This window comes from Vigna unguiculata, chromosome 7, assembly GCF_037176805.1.
Source record: "Vigna unguiculata cultivar grain cowpea cultivar isolate G323 ecotype 2 chromosome 7, ASM3717680v1, whole genome shotgun sequence".
Classification (NCBI taxonomy): Eukaryota; Viridiplantae; Streptophyta; class Magnoliopsida; order Fabales; family Fabaceae; genus Vigna; species Vigna unguiculata.
The window spans coordinates 31,330,880-31,346,987 of NC_140798.1; the positions used below are offsets into that span (position 1 = coordinate 31,330,880).

Genomic DNA, 16,108 nt, shown 5'->3' on the forward strand with positions numbered 1-16,108 from the left:
TTAGGGGTTAAATATGTTTTTGTCTCTTAACTTTTAATGAAAATTGAAATTAGTTTATTTTTGAAACTTTGCCCAATTTAATTCCTCAAGTTTATAAATGTGTTTTTAGTTATTTTGACTAAAGTTTATTAGACGTTTCAACCCTTCATGATAACATTGAAGTTGTTTGCACATTTCTGTTGCTTCGATTTCATGATAACATTGAAGTAATTTATGATGTTCGACATATTTTTGTTTTGATGTTAGTTGAAAACGTCAAATTAACTTAACATAATTTAATTAAAATATCTAAATTCACACATTTTTAGAATTGGAGACTAGATTGGATAAAAATTTCAATGATGGACTAATTTCATTTTTTTTTTAAAAAAAGTAAGAAAAAAATTATATTTAACTCTTTAGCTTAGTGTATATAAATAAATAAATAATCAACAATGTATAGTTTTAAAGAACATTTTAATGTATTATTTCAATTAATTGTTTATTTTAATTTAAACAATTATTGCAAACTTGAAAGAATAAAGCAGTGATCCACTGAGTTTGTTGCAAGAGTAATTGCAGATGGAAATAATGGGTTGAACACATTAAAGAAAGTAGTACTTTTTCCATTATGGCAAAACATTATCTTTTTTTAACGCACATGCATGATGAAGCGAGCCCACAAATCCAACCAAAACCGCGTAAATATTCTCCACTGTTTAGTCATTTTTTCTTACGATTTTTGTTGTTGTTCATATTTGCAATAATACAAGTTTGAATAACAAAACAAAATAAAATCAAACACATATTATGACTTATACCCATTCATTGCTTAGCTTCTGCCATTAACTTACTCACAAAAAGTTCTATAATTTTACTCTAAATAAACCACACCACACCATAACTACACAACCTGCCAAGAACACAAAGCAACCCAATTCTCTCCAACTATGAGACAAAATAATGGTGTCAGACAAAAAAATATGGAGTTTCTGTTCTATCTTTTTAGCTTTGTTCTTTTAATTAACACACTAAATCCGTGACCAATTCATCTCGCAACATGCATGAGTCCGTTTTGGATCCCTTCAAGGTGACACTCTTTGTTTTTTTCATTTTGTTTAACCACTACTCGAACTGCACCAATATTATTGCTTCAACATGTCTTCCGCAGTACCTTAATTTGTGATTCGTGAGATATTCATCACGTTGCAATGTTTCGTGACAACAGGTGACGGATTCGATTCCTTCATTAGTGTAATTTGGTTGAAGAAACCAAAATCTTCCAGCAGAACAATTTCTGCATTATTAACCCAATAATTGCTTTGCTTCAGCATCATTGATACACAATATCTAGCCATAGTTTGAAAAATCAAAATGGTTTGCGAATCTATTTTAAATTTGGCACATTATTTTATCTAGATTTCGTTTTATTTATACACAGTATCGCATTATTAGTTTCAATTGTTAATTGATCTGGTAAACTTATTTGTCATTTATAATTCCTAAACCTTTTTGGCCATTTAGATTGTTGAATTTCCAGAGTAAGGCCAAACACTAATTCCAACTCTTCCTTCTTTTTTTTTTTAAATTAGGGTAACTCATTCGAAAGATAATAAAGGCCCCAATTGCCAAGACTACAATTGCTTCAGCTGCAACCAAGACTTATAATGGGACAAAATGGGTAAGACAATAATTGTCTTGAAAATAAACAATTTTTGTTGAATTCTACCGTCTTTCGGTCTTAAATATTTTTGACAAAAAAAAGTTGAGTAATGGTTAGCGGTGGTAAATTTTTATTAAAGTAGTCTCGTAAAACTAGTATTTTGTGGGTAAATAAATTCGAATTTGATGATTTTTTTTCAATGAATATATTGATTCAAATCTAAATTGAAGTAATCAATATGAAGTTATATATCTAATGCAAAATGTTGTAAGGAATAATTTTCTATCAAGATAGAGGCAATGCATAAAAATGAGGTTAGATGTCGAGGACTAAGTAATTTTTTATAATGATACCGATATCCAATTCAATTCTTAAAATTATTGTGATTCTATTTTATTGAGAAATTATTATTCAAGGATAAACACCTCTTCGGTTTGAAAGTAGGGAAGTGAAGACTTGTTTTTGTAGGAGAAGAATTGAGGAAGATATGTTCTGTTTTTGCAGAGGATGAGATTACAGTGAAGCACAAATGTTTTATCTATCTAGAATAGACGACAGAACAATACAACTCTTCTACTGCAAGAATGAAACTAGGAGACAGAAATCATATGCAGAGATGAGAGATAATGTTGCAAAAGGTTAAACAAGGATAAACAATCACTAGAAAAATGTCATTATACATGTTATGTCAATATAATATCATATTGGGAACATAATGACATGTGATTCGGTAACCTTTAAATTAATATGAAGTAGCAAGGTCTAAAAAATTATTTGCTATTATGTCTGTCATTCTATAATATCCGTGCAATTATATATTGTTGTAATATTAGACTAACATATTAGTCTCTTCTTCAACATTTTGTTATCGTAGATACCTTTAAAATGTGTAAACCTTATATAAAAATACTTTGTAACTCTTTATGTATAAGAGTTAGAATACCTCATTCTACTTTATTTAATTTATTCACATTTTACTGATTAAAAAAAAATTATTTATCATATGCATGAGAGGTGAAAACATCCAACATTGGAGTAACAAAAAGACTAGTGGTATTTGTGTTCAAAATCACTAATGATATGAATCTCTTGTACCCATTACTTTACTTTGTGTTCACGTTTCAAATAGTTTACGTTAAATTTGGTTTACCACCGATGGAATTGGAGTTTAGTTGTTTCTTAGTAGTTGTGATCATATTTTAAGAAAAATCAAGTTCTTTCTTTTCTATATTTAAATTTTTTTTTTGCTTAATACAATATGTAGAGTTTAATTTTTTTTTTGGCACTTTAGGTCACATTTATTTTTCAAATGAACGAATTTAAGTCACATTTTTTTCTCTTTTTCATGTTTAAAATTGGTTTAATGCATTTAAATTGAAAATCTATCCAAAAATACCAGTCCAAATAAAATAAATCCGTAATTTTTTTATGTATTTCTAGTTAAAATAATTAAGTTCGACGATCAAAATTTCATTAAAAACTTATATAAGAAGTTGAAAGATTGTATATATCATATTTCCTTGATTAATTTGTTTCAAGGAATTTACTCTCGTCCAAAAGAAGGAAATTTCTGACACTCTTGTCCCAAAGAAAGGAAATTGCTGACTTAAAGTATCATAAAAAATAAAAGCGTGTCAGTGGGACACATAAACCTATAAATTGTTTCTTTTTCCGGCAAAGTTGTGTTTCATTGACTGGCTCAATTCTAGACTCAATCACTGTTCACCATTCCACACTGTTTCTAATTTTCTGCTATGAATTGTCAATTAGGCTGAGCTAACATAGTTGTTAATATACCCAAAGTCATGAATTAGACAATGTCTCAGCTGATTTTGTTGGACAAGTTAAATTCTTTATTGAGTTAAGAATCTCATTTTTTTTTATGTGAATAATAAATAAGTAACAAATACAAAAGTAATATACAATTACTAAAGGCACTGTTCAAATTGTTAAAGACACTCCTCTTTTTCTGTTTATATATAAAGACGAAGAATAAGAAATTGTTAGTAACACGATTTTGAACATGTTAAACACGCGTTAGCAGTTATTGTATGACAAATAATTATTGGATGTAACTTTTGTAAAGTATGATTACGTTAGTCAGGTCTTGGCTTCAAAAGATTATGTACCAAACTTACTTTATAAAATATCAGAACCTTAAGAATCCCAGTGTTATCACAGGATTATTTAATGCGTTTTATGCTTAGAGGTCTTTTAAATACTATTTTATTTTAGTTTTTATTAAAGTTAAAATTTAATTATTATTACTATTATTATAGTTTTTATTATTTTATATATGATATGTACATTAATTTTAATTTTAATGTATTAATTATTTTTGTTTTGTTTCAATTTAAAGTATTAATTAAGAGATTAAAATCTAAGAACAAACAGACATTGCTATGAATTATAATAATAATAATAATAGTAATAAATAATTATACACGTACTAATAGTTTAGGCAAATTGATTTTGACAAATATTGATATTTAGTTTTTCTTTATAATCATTGTAAATTTGTAAATATAGTTAGTTAGTTTTCTGATGAAATCTTGATATGTTTAATAAGTTTTAATTAATTTACATTCTGTTTAAAAGAAATTTCTCATAACTATTTATACTAGAGAAAACAGCTTGCGGAATATTTTTTTTTTTCCATTCAACTATGAAAATGATTGAAGAACTTATATATCTCTACATATTGAAAGAGTCTTTACAACCAATGCTTTTTTAAAAAAAAAATATATAGATAAGATAAAAATGATTTTATTAAAAAGTTTTTATTTTACAACGTGATTTTGTGAAAAAGTTGTTCACGATAAAAAAATATATTATTTCCTGTACCATAAAGGGTTATTTTAACTTAATATAAAAGTAACTAATAAATAAATATATTTTGAAATTTTAAAAAAGTTATCCATTTTTTTTTTCTTAATGTAAACTGAAACACGGCGAGGCGAGGACTTGTTCGAACTTTAGTGTACCCCAGCGGTGTTTATGTGCAATGTTTTTAGCTCGCAAGTCAAGTCTGGCCAGCAGGGTCGGTGCAGAACACGTAAAAGGAGAGAAAAAGAGGCTGAATTAGTGGCATTTAAATACTTCATGAATCATTATACTTAGTTGTATTTTAGAGAATATATATAATAAAAACAAATAAACCCTGTATCTAATAATACACTTGTAACTCTGTAACACGACGCAACCACCATAATTCCAATTCAAAGAGAGTCAAGAACTTCTTCCACTCTTTTATCCTACGCACTCCTCCCTGCTTATCCTGCGCCTCTATTGGGCCGCTTTTGGAACCGAGATCCTTCCCTTGTGTCGTCGCTCTCCGCGCCTCTACACTCTCAATTCCGCTATCTTGTCATCTCATTTCTTTTCAGGTACTGTTCGATCTATCACAATTTTCAATGTCACTTCGCTGAGATGATTTCTCCGTGCTATTTTCAGTTTTCCGATTGGTTCTTCTTTTGTGGATGAACGTTATTTTTAATATTTCTGCAAACGTTGCTTTCGGCCGTTATAACTTGTTCTCGGTTTCACTGATCTGTGACTGATGGCATGGACTTTAGTTGCACTTTACTCTGATTGGCGGAAACTGTTTCGATCCCTTTCCGTTTAGCTTCTGTATCGATTGAGACTTTGCTAACCAAAACGCTGAGTTTATCAAATTGGATTGGACGCAAACGCTGATTTCACGTCTTTGAAGCTTTTACACATCATTTGTTGTTGAAGGATGGTGAAATTGTGCAAATAATTTAGAATATAATAATCTCGGTTTTCTATTTGATGGTATTTGTAAGAGTTTGACAATGTTATATTGCGTGTTTTAATTGATATGAATGAAATGAGTGAAAGCATTGCGTGTATTCAAATTTCCATATCATGCAAATGAAATGAAGCTACGCTGAAATACTTGAAAGTACCAATCATTGTAAATGGACAGAAACCAGACCAAATAGCGCTACCTCCTTCCTTCTTTTCTTTTGAATTGATGAAAACTGCAATTGTCGCCGGGGTGTGTGTTATTTTGTAGGAATGAACTTCTTCATCGATGCCTTTTTTTTTTTAATGCAATATTAAAATTAAAAGTTAACTGTTATCTAGTGTGATTTAATGGGCTAATAAATATTTCAGTGAGAAAGAATCATGAGTTGTTTCGGCTGTTGCGAGGAGGATGAACTCCAGAAGTCTGCTGAAAGTGGAGGACCCTATGTAGTAAAAAATCCAGCAGGTAATTTGGTTCATACAATGCTAGAGCAATGCATCAGGGATGATGTGTGTATGGTTTGCTACTCTAAGCATTCTTGCATCTTCGAGTGATAATTCCATGTCAATTGGATTGATTGTGTAATATGTGATTGAAAAGCTTCATTATGAATACTTCATTGTTTTAATTTTTCTTGATGTTATTCTACATGAAAATTGAATTTGACAAAGTTATTGTGATAAACTCAATTATGCAGGGAATGATGGAAATTATCATGCTTCTGAAACTGCAAAACAGGGCACTCAGCCGGTTAAAGCTCGGCCCATTGAAGTTCCTAATATACCAGCAGATGAACTGAAAGAAGTTACAGATAACTTTGGTCAAGATGCTCTGATTGGAGAGGGATCCTATGGCAGAGTATACTATGGTGTTCTTAAAAGTGGGCAGGCAGCTGCAATCAAGAACTTGGATGCCAGTAAGCAGCCTGATGATGAATTTTTAGCCCAGGTATGTATATGACGATCTTGGTTTAATACTTTTTTGTCTTGTCATCAAGTTGTTCAATTCCCATAAACTCTCTTATTTTTTAAACTCTTAGGTTTCAATGGTATCAAGGCTGAAGCATGACAATTTTGTTCAATTGCTTGGATATTGCATTGATGGAAGCTCCCGTATTCTTGCTTATGAGTTTGCATCTAATGGATCTCTACATGATATTTTGCATGGTAAATAATTTTCTTTGGTCAAATTTTTAAACTATTGACATCTATAGACGGCTAATTGAATATTTTTCTCTTTATTAGAAGAACTGAGGAGATTATGGCTTTTGACATTGTTTTCTTTTCGTTTTGTTGCCTTCACTTGCAATGTCAGCACTTGAGAGATATATTAATCAAGTCCGTATCTTTTTATACATAAATGTTCTCACAATTGTCATTGTACATGCAGGCAGAAAAGGTGTTAAAGGAGCACAGCCTGGTCCAGTTTTGTCATGGGCACAAAGAGTAAAGATTGCTGTGGGGGCTGCAAGAGGACTTGAATACTTGCACGAGAAGGCTGATCCCCACATTATCCACCGGGACATCAAGTCAAGCAATGTGCTAATCTTTGATGATGATGTTGCTAAAATTGCAGATTTTGATTTATCAAATCAAGCTCCGGACATGGCTGCACGTCTTCATTCTACTCGTGTCCTTGGAACCTTTGGTTATCATGCTCCAGAGTAAGACATGATTACAAACTCATCAATTTCCCTTCTGTAGCAGTTGACTAAATTCACTAAACAGCATTACCAATTCCAATAAATTGTCTCTCTATCATAGTATCAATTTGGAGAAACAAGCTTTTTATTATATCTGGCACCCTGGCCTCAGACAGAATGCTGAATTACTCTGTCTAATCTTGTGGATGCAGATATGCAATGACTGGACAATTGAATGCTAAGAGTGATGTATACAGTTTTGGGGTCGTCCTTCTGGAACTTCTGACTGGAAGGAAACCTGTAGATCATACACTACCACGTGGACAGCAGAGTCTGGTTACTTGGGTACTAATTGAACCTATATCTTATCCTTACCCCTCCTCAAACACACTCCAATCAAAAGAAGGGGAAATTAAACCTTTTTATTACTGTCTATTGTTGACTCCAAAATTCTAGCTTATGATACTGACAACAGCAATGGATATATGTTGTTTCAGGCTACACCAAAACTCAGTGAGGATAAAGTCAGGCAGTGTGTTGATACAAGACTAGGTGGAGAATACCCACCCAAAGCTGTTGCTAAGGTGCTTACTGTCATTCATTTCGTATACCATTCTTCCCAATTTAGTTTATTTTTCCATTTTCTTGCAAACGTTGTATTGAATGTACTTGAAAATATTCTATTGCTTATATATTATTTGAAATTGTATGCATATGAACCGGAAAACTCTGCAAAGCAGCTCACTAGAGGTAGCATTAGAATTCTATATTTGTTTAGGTAGTAAATACTAAATGTGCAGAAGACCAAACTTTGAATCTAAAATGTTGTATCTTTCCCCTTCAGGTGGAAATTTGTTGGATGTATTAATTAGTTGAGTAATTGGAAGACAGTATTTTTATGTTGTTTATGATCTCAATTTCAGTACGAATTTAAGGTATTAATTATACCAGAGGAAAATATACAAATTTTTCACGTAGGAACCATACTCATTTTTTTCCCCTTAGAATCTTAATAGGAACTACAAATACCCAGGATAACTGTCCTTAGCGATAAAAGATCAATTTAAGAACAATGTTCACGGATAACATGATACTTGGTTAATTGCAGATGGCTGCTGTTGCTGCACTTTGTGTGCAATATGAAGCTGATTTCAGGCCAAACATGAGCATTGTAGTCAAAGCTCTTCAACCTTTGCTGGCTACTCGACCTGGACCCGCCGGTGAAACACCAAATTAATTCTCTGTTTCTCTTTGTCTCTATTTGTGAGTATGTGCACAAGTTTGCATGCCAAATATATAAGAGTGCTTCAGAAGATGGTGGCAAATTGCTCCAGCATGACTTTATATCCAATTGTTTACACTACATTCATTTTGTTCATAATCCATGAGGTTCTTTGCTATTCATTTGAATGTATTTGTTTTAAGTTAAAAAAAAATGTATTTGTTCTCTATTTTTTTTCCCTTTCCATCCTTTACTTCTGGACGATTGCCATCTTTGCGATAAAGAGATGGGAAAACTACAAAACTAAATTTGGTATACTCAAAGCTAAGAGCAAGTCAGTGGACTGCTGGAAACAGATATTCATAAAAGAGCCCTTCTTATTTGATTGATTGTTTTAATCTTTTATTAAGATATTTGTTAAATTGAGAGCTGTATAAATTATTCGTAATTCCAATTTCAGAACTTTAGGAGAAAAAGGGAAAATATTGTTTAACGACTCCATGTTGTGGCTGTTGTTTCATTTGTGATTTAGTTTTTAATCACGTATATCGTTTTCTTCTACTTTCTAATTTCTTCTGGTGATCAGAGGATGAGGAATTCTGCCCTAATGATGGTGTTAAAAAAAGATTTGCAATGCAAAGTATTTTAGGATCATATAAGTCTTCTTCTCTATAGTGGATATGTCTTTAAATTGAGGTGTGATTTAATATATATGAAGTGCATGGTTATGTTAACATAGTTTGCGATGTAATCTGCACCGATCTTTACTTTTCATGTACATATTGCACCGATCTTTATCCAAGTTTTTCATTAGAAAAGTAATTTACGGTCATCTCCTTTTCATACATAAAATAAAAATATAACAAAAATGGTATATCCGGCCCAATTATTGGGATCCAAAAGGACTTAGTGTGTTGTTTCCTACACCACATCACATTTCTTCGTCCAACTAGAGATGGCAAATAAACCCGTGTCCGTGGGTATCACCCGAACCCGTCCCCGTTTTGACGGGGAATCCCCGCTTTGACTGGGTATGAGTATGGGTATGGGTAATACCCGAAATTTTTAACTGGGATGAGGATGGGGATATATATATACCCGCCCAAATACCCGTCCCCGCTTAAATTACTAAACTATTTATAATTTATTAAATAATCTAAAAAAAAATATATAAATAAATAATATATTTACACATAAAATATAATATAATATAATATAATATAATATAATATAATATAGTATATATACATATAAATAAAATATACTTTTATATATATATATATATTTACACATATACATGTAATATAATATAATATAATATAATATACATATAATATATATACATAATAATATAATATAATATATATAATATATACGTATAAAACAAATTAATCATTTAACTAGTGAGATCTTTTATAAACAAATTTATAACATGACAAATTTATAAAAATTTAAAAGAAATATATATATATATATATATATATATATATAAGCATAAAATATCTACGCATATACATATAATATATATACATAATAATATAATATATATTATTATATTTATATTATTATATAATATAATATAATATATACTTAAAATAAATATATATCTATAAATATATATATATATATATATATATATATATATATATATATATATATATATATATATATATATATATAAACATAAGATATCCACACATATAATATATATACATAGTAATAATAATATAATATATAATATAATATAATATATATATAAATAATTATATATATATAAACATAAGATATCCACACATATAATATATATACATAGTAATATAATATATAATATAATATAATATAATATATATATATATATATATATATATATATATATATATATATAACATATTTCTCATTCTCTTTGTTTTTTGTTATACACTTTGTTTACTCTCTCAATTGTCTGGTTTGTTTTTCAAGATTTAATTTTGAAGGTAATTTTTCTTCTTCTTATTACATAATTTTTACTCTCTGTACATGGTTATGTTCAAATAGGTGTTCCTCAATTTCATTCTATGAAATAATTTTTAGGTTACACATTTGATTATCTTTATTTATTTATTTATTTTCATGAAAATGTTTGACTCTTATTTTGTAGCTCTTCTTTTTGTTACTTTGGTTATACACTTTTTTACTCTCTTTTAATTGTTTGGCTTGTTCTTTAAGGTTTAAGCAGATCTTCAAGGTACTTTTCCTTTTATCATAATCTTAATTATACATTTTTTTTTTCCGTTATGTTATGTTCAAATGGATATTCTCAAATTTGGGTCACACATTTAATTATCTTTACTCCTTTATGATAATTTTATTTATTATTTATTTTTTGTTTCATGATAATGTTTAATTATTTACTATAGAGGCTTTGATGTGTACAAGAAGTTGGATATGGAACTCAAACCATCTAGGTAAGTTACTGAAATTTATTAATATTTTTTGTTAGTATTTTTTGTGAATTCTCATCTAATATTCTACATTTGGTGTTTGTAGGTGTTAAAAAATTAAAAGGAAAAGATGTTCTCATGAGTGAAAATGAATCTGATGAAGAAGGTACATTATATTCTAGTAATTAAAATTTTCAATTTCAATTATTATATCATATCTAATTTTTCATTTTTTTTCTATGTGTAGGTGGATCGAATGCAAATGAAACCACTCATCATTTGTAAAATTAATAAATATTTTGGTTATTATAAAATATTAGTAATGTGTAATTTTTTAGCTTTTATATAATTATTTGAATTTTATTTAGTTGTTATTTGATACTTTAATTTGAGATTTATACTATTATAATATTTTTCTTAATATTTGACATCATGAAAATCAAAAAGAGTATGTTATTTTAATATTGAATGTTTTGATAGTATCATGATTCCGTTGGTGTGATTTTTAAATTTTTTTTATAAAAAATATTTAATTGATATATGGAACAATAAAAAAAATGGGTATGGGTATAAGAAAATACCCGTTATCCGGTGGGGATGGGAATAGGTCAAAAGTTGTATACCCGTTGGGTTTGGGGATGAGAATGGAGATGGGATCATGATACCCGTACCCGCCCCGTTGCCATCCCTACGTCCAACCCCATCGAAACTCTTTCCTGGAAAATGCTTTCCCTGATAAAAGAGGCTCCGGAAAAAATTTCCGGAATTATTTATTGTGAATAATAGGATTCAGGAAGAATTTTGTTAGGGTCCAGGAAGCGATTCCCAAAGAAATATGGGATATCCAACTTTGAAAAAATGGATCTTGAGCAGACCCAGAATCTCTAAGTCAATATATATATATATTGATTGCTTATTGCGCTCCATAAATTTCTTCTCCCACCTCATCAGTAATATTTGGGAAAATGTTCTCAGAGGAGGACATTTGTTTTCCGGAAAACAGTTTTCAGAATTGCTTTTTGTATTCCGGAAGATAAATTCAGGAATTGAAGGGGTGCAAGAAGAAAATGATGGGACGCAATAAGTTTATGTTCAAGAGCTTAATAATCCTATATTTTACATTATATTCAGAAAATACTGAATTCAAATCTTTACTCACATATCTCATTTATTGTTATTTTAATAGGTATCTTTAATCTTTTACTGATTTCAGCTTCAGAAAATTTCTTAAAAGTAAATATTTCATCTAATTACACTCAAAGCTCGACTCAAGTTACTTGGAAGTAATAATAGCCCAACCAGCGTTCAAAAACAACAAATTCACCTCCAAGATTCTTCGGCGAATAAGCACTTATCGTTCTATATGACAGCTGCACACATATGGAACCTGTGCAACCTTTGGATAGGGTTACTTCATCATAACAATGCACTGATCCACTTTCATCAGTTTAAATATCCACAGAGTATACATAATAAAATTTAGAAATGTAGCTGGGTAACGATAATTTGGAAAGTCGAATTCGGAAATTCAAAATTAGACGTAGGATAAGTGTCCAATCTAACAAATTAAAGTTTGGATCTATGTAAATCAATATGATTATATTAGATTAAATTTTTATGTAATCTCTTAAATTTTTCACGTGATATTTAATCTAAAAATGTATGTGATTTAACCCTAAATTTTAATTAAATATTTTTATATATCAAAAGATATTTGATATATAAGTATAAGTATGTCCAATACACATTCTGTATGATTAAGACTCTCATAATGCATAAAAGCCTTATAATCTCTATTAATGATAACAAGTCCTTCAAATCCATCACCAAAATCCTGCGGTTCCGCAAAAACAAAGGATTGCTTCAAAGTATGTAAGGACAAAAAGATCCAGACCCATGCAAACATTATCTACCATCAATTCAACGCAGAATCTTACTCAGAAAATAACATCCTCACGTATTTTAGTATGATTATTTTCGCCATAGCAATAAACCGTTGTGGAAGAAATAAGTGCCACGATTATCCCTCCGAAAATTCTGAAAGGCAACGTCAATTCTGAACACTCGTTCATGCCAATGCTCCGCTTCTCATCTATTCCAAGATAGAAACTACGAAGTGTATATAAAGCCCTTGAATCAATATTATGGTGATTCATGAAGCAAATAACACTAACCAATAAATTATATCCTCCCAGAAGAAGAAACCAAATAAGGGGAGGAGCATCTTGCCAACGTTTCTTAGGCGTCATTAATTGGTAGCAGAAAAAAAAAATCTCATCAAGAAAAAACAAAAAAAAAAAATGGCGAATGGAAAAGTGCTCGTGTCTGGTGTTTCCTTGATTCTGGTGGTGGGTGTTGCCATCGGTGTTGTGGTGGTGGTTAACAAAAGTGACTCATCAGATCCTAAAATAGCTGCTCAACAAAAGAATGTGAAGGCAATGTGCGAAGGCACCGAAGAGACTAAGCTGTGTCACGAAACTCTGAGCTCTGTGGACGGTAACACCTCAGACCCAAAGGTTTACATAGCAGCAGGAGTGGAAGCAACGATGAAAAGAGTGATCAAAGCTTTGAACATGAGTGATAGGTTGAAAGTGGAGCATGGCGACAAGGATCCCGGCATAAAAATGGCCCTGGATGATTGCAAAGACCTGATCGAATTCGCGTTGGATTCAATCGAGTCGTCGGTTAACCTGGTTCGCGACCAGAACATTCAAGCCATGTACGACCAAACCCCAGACTTCAGGAACTGGTTGAGTGCTATAATCTCGTACCAGGAGACATGCATGGACGGGTTGAACAACGGCACAAACGGTGAGAAAGAAATTAAAGAAAAATTGAACACAGATAGTTTGGACGAAATGGGGAAGCTGACGGGCATAGTCCTTGACATTGTGACAAACTTGTCGAATATTCTTGAGAGGTTCGACTTGAAGTTGAATTTGAGCCCTGCTTCTCGGCGTCTTCTACAGGTGGACCATGAAGGGTTACCTACGTGGTTCTCTGGTGCAGATCGGAAGCTCCTTGCTGCCTTGGATAAAGGGCAAGCAGGGGCACCAAACGCAGTGGTTGCCAAGGATGGCAGTGGTAAATTCAAAACCGTTAAGGAAGCCATTGATTCCTACCCTAAAGGCCACCAAGGTAGATTTGTTATTTACGTTAAGGCTGGCATCTACGACGAGTACATCCTCATTCCTAAGAAGTCAACCAATATCCTCATTTATGGTGATGGCCCTGCAAAGACCATCATCACTGGTCACAAGAACTTTGTAGATGGCGTAAAGACAATGCAAACTGCTACCTTCGGTATCTACCCTCTCTCAATTTTATTGATTTGAGTTAGGTTTAATACGGTATCAGGGTTAATTTGTTGTTGTTGGTATCACTAACTCTTACATGAATGCATATACACAGCCAACACTGCACCAGGATTCATCGCGAAGTCAATGACATTCGAGAATACCGCGGGAGCCGCGAAGCACCAGGCGGTGGCATTCAGAAACCAGGGAGACATGTCAGCAATGTTCGACTGCTCATTTCACGGTTACCAAGACACACTGTATGTTCACGCGAACCGTCAATTCTACCGGAACTGCGAAATCTCTGGAACAATCGACTTCATCTTTGGAGCATCTGCCACTGTGATCCAGAACTCGAGAATCGTCGCGAGGTTGCCACTATCTAACCAGTTCAACACAGTGACCGCGGACGGAACGAAGCTGAAGAACATGGCGACAGGGATCGTGATCCAGAACTGCGAGATAGTGCCGGAGAAGGCTCTGTACCCTTCGAGGTTGACCGTTAAATCGTACCTGGGGAGGCCGTGGAAGCAATTTGCAAGAACTATTGTGATGGAATCCAACATAGGTGACGTCATTCATCCCGACGGGTGGACCCCTTGGGATGGGAACCTGTTTCTGGATACCTTGTACTATGCTGAGTATGCTAACAGCGGACCTGGTTCCAACCTTCAAGGAAGGATAAAGTGGAAGGGTTACCAAGGAGGTATTAATAAGAACGTAGCCCAACAATTCACTGTTGCCCAATTCCTTAGAGGTGGAACTACGGGTGCTGATGATTGGTTGAAGGCTACTGGTGTTCCTTACGCCGCTGGATTCCTCAAATCTTGAATTCGGTGGTGTTAGTTGTTCTGAATGCTAGGGTTATACTGCAGCCTAATCTTGGGAAGAAGTTTTTTTTGTGTAATTTTTTGTGCAGGTTAATCCCTCTAGTTATATAGAAATAATTAGCTTCCTCTTCATCACTGTTGCTGCGCTTCTGCTTCCATGTTTGGCTGGAATAATATCTTGTACACAACACGAGAAAACTGTACAGATAATATTTGAAATTTTTACTTTGTAAAGTCTCTTCATAAGTGTATCACAAGTTAATGATATATGTAACCCATATATTTATTTGTTCTTACTCTTTCTCTTTCTCTTCATAACATTATATGATTTATTAATTTCATAGTTACTGAGAGATGTCAAATACCAAAAGCTTTGTCCTGCAACATCATGTGTGGGATCTTTTGTTATGGATTGATAATATCTGTTTTCAAACAAACTAAGTCCTCCTTATAAGCACAATACAGAGCCAAACATGGTTGAATCCAATATTGAATGATTTTTTTCTTAGCAAATTAGGGAATGGGAGAATTTAAGTGTAAAAACTAATATGAAAATGATAAGAAATGTAGACTGAGATTAAAATAGTAGTAATGTGAAATTGAAATGAAATTTTTTGAGAAGCAATTAAAGGTTTGAACTGTAAAATCAGAACCAACTAGAAAATGAAAATGGAATACAATAAAAGTAAATTTACAGGAGACTAATTTAAAACAGTAAAAGAAATTAGAAAAATCATAACTGGATTTGTAAAGCCCATTAAAGGCAAATTGAAACTAGACACTGAGATAATTAGAAAAACAAAAAATGTAATTAACTACCAATTTAGAAAACGATAAAACTAAAAGGTAAAGTGCAATGGAAACTAAACATGCACATAAGAAAGCTAAATACTAAGTATTAGTTGAAACTGAAAATTAAACAAATTGACTAAATTGAAGTGAATCAGTAAAAACAATGAATAGAATTTTTATTTTATCAGTAAGGTGTATGAAACACTGTGATGTCTCAAAACAATAATAGAAATTAAACTCAAGAAGTATGAAAACACCAAGCATAAACTATGGTCAAGTTCTCTTTATTCTTGTACGCAAAGATATCAAATTTAAATTCTTTAATTCATGAAGAAAAATATACATTGTAATTTCAAATAAATAAACTCTTAATAAAAAAATAAAAAATTAAAAGATAATAAAACTAGAAGTAAACTTAGAAACACTCATGGTTGACATTCTTCACTTCTAGAGATTACACGTAAACTCAAATACATTAAAGCAGAAAATCAA

General features: G+C 31.7%; 2 protein-coding genes across 2 annotated transcripts; both read left to right on the plus strand.

Annotated features, from left to right (window-relative positions):
* Window positions 1–4,780: 4,780 nt before the first annotated feature.
* LOC114191932 (pto-interacting protein 1-like) lies at window positions 4,781–8,676 on the plus strand. Its single transcript, XM_028081386.2, has 8 exons — window positions 4,781–5,028; window positions 5,783–5,879; window positions 6,112–6,362; window positions 6,454–6,580; window positions 6,804–7,077; window positions 7,269–7,401; window positions 7,554–7,640; window positions 8,165–8,676. Exons 2-8 carry the CDS (start codon window positions 5,795–5,797, stop codon window positions 8,291–8,293), a joined length of 1,086 nt encoding a protein of 361 aa, XP_027937187.1. The 5' UTR covers window positions 4,781–5,028; window positions 5,783–5,794; the 3' UTR covers window positions 8,294–8,676.
* Window positions 8,677–12,865: 4,189 nt separating this feature from the next.
* Window positions 12,866–15,011, plus strand: LOC114191931 (pectinesterase/pectinesterase inhibitor-like). Its single transcript, XM_028081385.2, has 2 exons — window positions 12,866–14,001; window positions 14,110–15,011. Exons 1-2 carry the CDS (start codon window positions 12,999–13,001, stop codon window positions 14,823–14,825), a joined length of 1,719 nt encoding a protein of 572 aa, XP_027937186.1. The 5' UTR covers window positions 12,866–12,998; the 3' UTR covers window positions 14,826–15,011.
* Window positions 15,012–16,108: the final 1,097 nt, after the last annotated feature.